This window comes from Teleopsis dalmanni, chromosome 2, assembly GCF_002237135.1.
Source record: "Teleopsis dalmanni isolate 2A chromosome 2, ASM223713v2, whole genome shotgun sequence".
NCBI lineage: Eukaryota > Metazoa > Arthropoda > Insecta > Diptera > Diopsidae > Teleopsis > Teleopsis dalmanni.
Window position 1 is genome coordinate 36,631,266 of NC_051847.1, and position 7,545 is coordinate 36,638,810.

Below are 7,545 nucleotides of genomic sequence, written 5' to 3' on the forward strand. Positions count from 1 at the left end.
TATAGTTTATATTTTTAAATTTTGAATAATATGTATTGTTTTTTATTCGTTAAGTAATCTTCGATAATCATAGTAGAAATTAGCACGATAATCTAATTATTTTACATTTTTCTGCAAAGATTTTTACTACACTTAACTTTTCCAGATGATTTTTCGCGTAATAATATTTTGACAGAATTGTTATGACATACTAAAGTAAAACAGGGTTGTTAAGATTTTTACGGCGAATTTCTTTTAACTGAAATTATTGTTTGAATCAATTTGTTTAGATGATAGTAAATGTACTTTTGAATTTATTATTTTGAAATGCTTTAATTTTTAATTATATAAAAATTTGATTGTTGTCTTATAACGCTATAATTTTTAGAATTGCTTACATATATTTATAAATATATAAACAGACCATAATTGGCGATGATTGAACAACTAAAATTAAATGTTTATAATACGAAAGTTCAATTAGCAAATAACGAAACAAAGCAAAGAACAAAAAAAATAACAAACATCACAAAAAAATAAAATCTTTCGAAGTAAAATTTTTTGTCTGTACGAGTTCACTAAATAGTAAATACTTATTTACTATATATATTTAAACCAGACTTGAAGGAGAGTATTTTATAGTATATTAATAATATGTTCAGAAACAATTTAATTTTGCAATAATCTTAATTTTGTCTTTATTTCAATGAAATTATATGTTTTAGTTTTAAGGTCAGAATGAAATTGTAAAAAATGCCCTTAATTTCATTGAAATGAATATTATGTTTAGACACACCTTAATTTCGCAAAAATCTTTATCTCGTATTCGTTTCAAATAAATTAAGTTGTTTTTTCTACACAAAATTTAGTTTTAAGGTGAAGAATGAAATTAAAGAAAATGGCCTTAATTTCTTTGAAGCGAATTCTGAAATTAAAGGATATTTGAAATGCAACTATGCATAAGATAAATTTTAAGCAAAAGATAAATTCAAAAAGTGACATTTATTTAAAAAACAGCTGACTTTAGTAAAACCGGGAATATATTTTGATAATAGTGCAAATTTTTGAATGAAAAATAATAATTCACATACCTGTAATTCGCTAAAGCTAATAAAACTAATGAATGCCATCCTTTATAGTTCTAGTAATCAACTTTTAAAATTTCGCAGATACAAATGGTGTTTTCAGCATGTAATTTTTAATAGGCGATTTGTAAACCAAAAATATAAGATTTTCTTCATTTGTGGCAGTGTGAACAGTTGTGTTTGTGTGAACACTTTCCAAATTAACTTAATTTCAATTTAACGAAATTAAGGAAATTTGTCTGTCTGAATATAGTATTATAGGGAAGATATAAATAAATTCAGAGTATGATAAGTGAAGTAAGTTTTTTATTAATTATATGAAGCAATGTAACTGTAAGGGATGAAATAATATAGCGGCAAACCATATTTAAAAGCAAATTAAAAAAAATTGTCGGTTATTTTGAGTTCTGAAAATTTTCTTAAGAAAACATTGCTGTTTCGTGTAAGATAAGTTCAAGTCTAATATATATATTAATATATTAACACTATTATTTTTATTATCACATAAACAGTATAGCCAGAAATTTATGTTTATATAAAATTTGCTTTTAACTGTGATTGGCTGTCATATTTTTTTGTTCACATTAAATTTTAATATATTTTGGCTGGGAAATTCTAATATAATTGCATTATTTATTATTAATGTTTTTAATAGTTAACATACTTTTTATTTATAAAATTATTTTGCATATATGAAATTTATTTTTTTCAATATTTTTGACATTTCGCGGTAGTTACTTGTCAGTTTATCTGCTTCATATTTATCTGCATTATCTACATCAGTCACACACTGGCAGCGAAATGAGAAAAAGGCATAAAAAATGTCATAGTTGTTAAAAATTGCAAAATTACAAACAAAATAATAATAGCAGCAGTAGCAGCGGGCAATAAAAGTGACTCAGACATAATAAACAATAATCAAAAATAGTTAATGCAAAATTTATTGTTATAATCTAAAGTAAAGCCATGCATTAAAACGAATTACAAATAAATTGAACAAAAAAGTTTGGGAGCTGTTGGCGTGTTGGACTAAATTTCGAATAGATTTTGACGTGTTTGCTCTGCGCTGTCGTCTATTGTGCGCTTACTTTGCAGCTAATTAAGCAAAATTTAGTATTAAATTATCGTGTTAAGTTTTTAACTTGTATATTTACATATATCATATCATATCATGAGCGTGATGTCGTTGAACGATATAAAAGCAGAATATCCATTGCATTGGCATGTCTGGAACAATAATGTGGATGAGCTGAAGAGAACCTTAAAAAATGAACAGGTAAAAAATAATTACACACTCCTAACTAAAAGCGTGCCAAAGCGGTTAATTTAATTAGGGTGTGGTAAAATATACATTTGTAAGCGAAGCAAAACAACGTCAATGTACTATTGCTAATTTGGCTATGGGCAGTAAACAATTAAAAAAACAAATTTAATTGGAGTTAAAGTCAACATCCTGTACAGAAAACACTGGCGTAACTTCTGTTTGTTTTACAAGCGATTAGCTACTAACGATAATCATATTGTTAATGATCATTATTTTAGCAAATAACATACATATACTTAATTATCTTGCAGATTGATAAGGAAAAAATCGATCCGAGGGGTCGCACACCGCTCATGTTGGCCGTCAAATTATCACATATACAATGCGTTAAGTGCCTTTTAGCTGCCAAATGCAATGCCACCTATGAGTTTGAGGGTTGGTCAAGTGAGTATTAGCAATTTGTATACTATATGTATAATTAGTGGCGTATAATTAGCTAAATAACTAAAAAAATGTTGTGCCATTTTAGTTGTACAAGAGGCCGTGTGTTCGGGCGATGAAGAAATATTAACAGCCATCCTAGAGGTGAGAGATTTGCAAAGGCATGTACAACGTGTGACGCATGTACCAAAATTGCTGCAATATTTATTGGATGCTCCCGATTTTTATATTGAAATGAAATGGGAGTTCACTTCATGGGGTAATATTAAAATCATTTCTTAATTATTATTATCATTATATTATTTAAATGTTATTTTTCCTATTGTTTATAGTGCCATTAATGACTAGATATTGTCCTAGTGATACATATAAAGTATATAAGCGTGGTGCTAACGTACGCATTGATACAACTTTATTAGGTTTCGATAGCAATCAATGGCAACGGGGGAATCGGTCATACATTTTCAAAGGCTCAAGTTAGTATAGAATTATCAAATAAATTTAATAATTGATAATTATTTTTAATTTGTTTTCACAGAGGACACTGCAACTATGATCGAAATTGATCATGAAACAAGCGAAGTTATGATAGAAGAAATGAATAATGAAATTGGTGACATAATAGGCATACCACCTCCAATAGGCGCTGTAAGAGCAAGGCTTAATGCGCCCGTCATCACAAATAACATCGAAATGGCAAGAATCAGTTTCGAACGAAATAAATCCGGTATTTGGGGTTGGCGAAGTGAAAAGTCTGAACATATCAGTGGTTATAATTGCAAGGTTTACGGTGCTAGTAATGTAGAATTTGTCACAAAAACGCGTATGGATCATCTCAGCGAGGAACAAATAAGGGTATACTACTATTATTATTATTTGTTATTGATTAAAAAAAAAAATTCATATGGTACTTACAAAAATTATAGAATATCACTTAGAATCTAAATTGATAATATGTTAACATACTTGTTGTGTGTTAGAATGACACCCAAAAAGTGCTGCCTATTATTAACATTAATTATTAATTATGAATAATAATAATTATACATTATGTTATTCATTATAAATAAAATTAAATAAGCCTATAAAATATATGAAAACAAAAAAAAGTAGTTTTAGCAAAATAATAGAATTTAAAATAAGTTTCTTTTAGATTATATTCATATTGCTCTCATTAAAAATAGTTATAATAATTGTCTAAAATAATTTAAGACTATTAAATTATATTTTAACTTTTAAAATGAATATTAATTTAAAATAAATTTTTATTAAAAACTTTAAATATAACTTTTTTTAAATATATATAAAAATTTTAATCAAAATATTTTGTTATATTATAGATTAAACAAGCGCGTACGCCACTTCACAGTTTTCTTGGTATTGCTGATGATGAATATGTGCCGAATACTGAAACAGTTAGAGTAAGCTTCTCAAAGTATATTCAATTCTATTTTCTTTAATATTCTATATATTTTTTAGACGCCGACACCACAAATGATAGAAAATAATGAGCATCAAGTCGAAGAAGAAGACTCCGCGAGTAATAGTTCCGGTAGCGCGGCTTCCAGACATGACATTACGCCTGAAGAATATTTTTCAGAAATTGATTTAGGTGGACGTGATATTGGAAGACCAAAAAAAGTGACTACGAAGGTATATATAAGATTTAATTCCATATATATAATTAATTTCAAACAATCATATGCACGAATATGCATTAGATTTTTTTTTATGTAAATAAAAACACTAATTTTGTTATATTATTTTTAAAATTAAGAAATAATATTTTTAAAATTAACAAATATTTTTAATATTTACAAATAATATTTTTAAAATTAACAAGTATTATTTTTAATATTAACAAATAATATTTTTAAAATTAACAAATATTATTTTTAAAATTAATAATATATAATTTTTTTAATTTAAGGTGCAACGCTTCAAGGCGAATCTTTGGCTATCTGAAGACTATCCGATACGTTTACAAGAGCAAGTGCTTCCTATATTGGATTTAATGTCTGCAATGGCTAGTCCACATGTTTCCAAATTAAAAGACTTTATTACAATGCAACTGCCATCGGGTTTTCCAGTTAAAGTTGAAATACCACTCTTCCATGTTTTAAATGCATGCATTACTTTCGGTAATGTATTTGCGCTAACGACACCTGTTGATAATGTTACAACGATTAATGAAGATGATCGCATTACATGCATTGTTGATGATCGCTGTTTTGATATACCAAGTCACTACACAAATCGAGGTAAGAATTTATATATATATATATAGTTTTTATATAGTTTTTGTTAGAGTAACCAACTTTGAACTTGATTATACTGGTGTTTGATTGATTATACTCTTTTGGGATTAGTTACCGGCACTTATTGTTTATAATTTACGGTTGACTTTAAATCTGCTGATATGATTTCTTCTGGGAATGGTTACCAACATTTGGAGGTAGTAATTTTCAAGACACTCTGGTATGTAAATCCAGCCGTTATTGGAACCGGAGTTTTAATTGCAGGTCTATCTGCATGATATTCTCCATTAGTTCTTATAATCTTTGACTTATTGAAAGAGGTGGCTATGTTCTCCAGTTACTATAACAAAAACTACAACACATAAGATCTTAGAGTAGATATTTTTTTTTATGTTACTATTATTTATTGATTTTTAAATATATTGTTGTAAAAATTCTTTAAAACTATTTTCTTCATAGATGCCGATACACGACGTCAATTACCGCTTGAAGAAGATGATATGTTGCAATATGCCATCGAAAAAAGTTTGGTAGAGACAAGTGGAGGTGCATGTGGTATAGCGGAGGGTTCCGAAACAGAAAGAGTTGATATATGGGAAGCTTTACGTGGGCAAGCAGTTGGTGCTGATTCAAATGTACTAACAGAAGAAGATGAACAAATGCAGAGGTAAAAATATACCATTGTAATTTTAGAAAACTTTTTAAATTTGAGTATAAATAAAAAACATTTTGAATTGTATATTCGTACGATTAATATATAATTTTTTTCAACGCTTTAAATCTGTTCAAAAATGCTAGACTAACTCCAAGTAGATTTTCTTATGCTCAACGTGCGCAGCCAAATCGTTTAACGTCAAACAATATCACTCAAGGAAACCAACGAGTTATAACAACTACCTCCACCGCCTTGAGTGGTCGTTTAACGCCGAACAGTTTGGACTCTCGTGCACGTTATCAAGCTAATACCAATAGCTCGGTATCAACAACACCGACCCAAGCAAATCAATTTAAAAATGACATAAATTATATGAAGAAAATTTTTAAATAGTTAACGCTTTCTTTTTATATAAATAAAGTTTAAAATTTGATTTTATTTTCTTTGCATATCCTTATAGTTGTAGTATTTCCTAAGTAGTAGATGATCCTTTAAATATCCTCTGCAATGTTTTCTTTTCAATTTATTTATATATAGAGTGCTGCAAGAATCATTATGTGGTGCTCGCGTCACTTCATCACCAACATCAGACGATGATGATGGCGGCTTTCGGTTCATGGATCCGGATTTAGCGATGGCTTTGCGTCTCAGTCGTCAAGATCAACAGCAATACGAGTTAGACCGTAAACGTGAGGAGGAAATGCTGGAACAAGTTTTAAAGTTAAGCCTGCAAGAGCATTAGATTTCGTTGCTGTGTAAATACTTTTTAGACGGACTACGGCAGAGAGCGGTGAATTTACCAAAAAAAAAAAATCCTGATAAAATTGTCCTACATAAATACTAATGCCAAATTTTAGGTTGAACGTTGCTTATACATAATTCACAAAAAATAGTTATATTTTTATTTAATTTGTTTCTTAATATTTTTATTTATAAATAATTCAAGTTATATACATACATATATATATTTATATTATATTTGAAACAATCGCGTCCTTAAAGCATTGGGTACTGTGCGCATTATTTAAATAAACTTAAAACTAATAAAAACTGTAATATCCTAATAGTTGATAAAACATTAATAATCCTTAATTTTTTAAATAATAGAAGAAATTTGTTTCGAAAAAATTTTTGATTTTGTTTTGCTTTAAACTTTATTATATATTATATTATTATTATATATAATTACTATTATTGTAAGGCAAGAATTCTTAATATTATATAAAATTTTAAAATTCTTTTGATGGGCGAATTGTTGTAAGTAGAAACGAACTAAATATTAATCAAATATATATGTAATTAATATATATCACTTTATTTTATATAAAGTATATATATATATATATAACTATGTTTATATATATTTGGTTTCACATTCTTCCTTTCTGCTCTTTGTTGACCACAAGCCCACATCGTTGTGATATAAGCTGTAACTAACATTTAGGATTTGATAGGCAATATAAATAAATATATTCAAATTCGAAGTTATGTTCGAAATATTTTTTTATTCAAATTTTAAAAATAATTTCATTATACTATTATTTGAAATAATTATTTTTTAATTATTTTTAATATGTATTTGTAAACAAATATATATGTTTGTGTTTTTATTTATATAAAATTATATTCGAAACATTTTTAATTATTCATATTAAATGAAAACAATTGATATAATTTTGTTCGAAATAATCAAAAAAATATTAGTTATATTTGAGTATTTTTTATAAACGAATTCTATTGATTTCATTTCATTTAAGCCGTTGTACACTTAAATATAATTATATATACCAATTTCAATTATGTAAGTTAAACACATATGATATATTTTCATATACCAAATATATTTAATATATATATGTATGT

At 27.0% G+C, this 7,545-nt stretch overlaps 1 protein-coding gene across 2 annotated transcripts; it reads left to right on the forward strand.

The window, feature by feature from the left end:
- Positions 1–1,723: 1,723 nt before the first annotated feature.
- Positions 1,724–6,730, forward strand: LOC119680416 (ankyrin repeat domain-containing protein 13D-like). Of its 2 annotated transcripts, none has more exons than XM_038093219.1 (10): positions 1,724–2,340; positions 2,640–2,772; positions 2,858–3,028; positions 3,102–3,245; positions 3,308–3,624; positions 4,110–4,190; positions 4,249–4,422; positions 4,700–5,030; positions 5,487–5,694; positions 5,826–6,077. In XM_038093219.1, the coding sequence occupies exons 1-10, from the start codon at positions 2,236–2,238 to the stop codon at positions 6,073–6,075; spliced, it is 1,914 nt and encodes a 637-aa protein (XP_037949147.1). In that variant the 5' UTR covers positions 1,724–2,235; the 3' UTR covers positions 6,076–6,077. The 2 variants fall into 2 exon arrangements, with proteins under 2 accessions (XP_037949147.1, XP_037949148.1); XM_038093220.1 differs by lacking the exon at positions 5,826–6,077 and adding an exon at positions 6,220–6,730 and having other exon boundaries at positions 1,727–2,340.
- Positions 6,731–7,545: the final 815 nt, after the last annotated feature.

Coding starts and splice junctions, on each gene's coding strand:
- LOC119680416 (XM_038093219.1), top strand. CDS start 2,236: ATGAGCGTGATGTCGTTGAACGATATAAAAGCAGAATATCCATTGCAT. Junction 3,625..4,109: donor TCAGCGAGGAACAAATAAGG/GTATACTACTAT, acceptor GTTATATTATAG/ATTAAACAAGCGCGTACGCC. Junction 4,423..4,699: donor CAAAAAAAGTGACTACGAAG/GTATATATAAGA, acceptor TTTTAATTTAAG/GTGCAACGCTTCAAGGCGAA.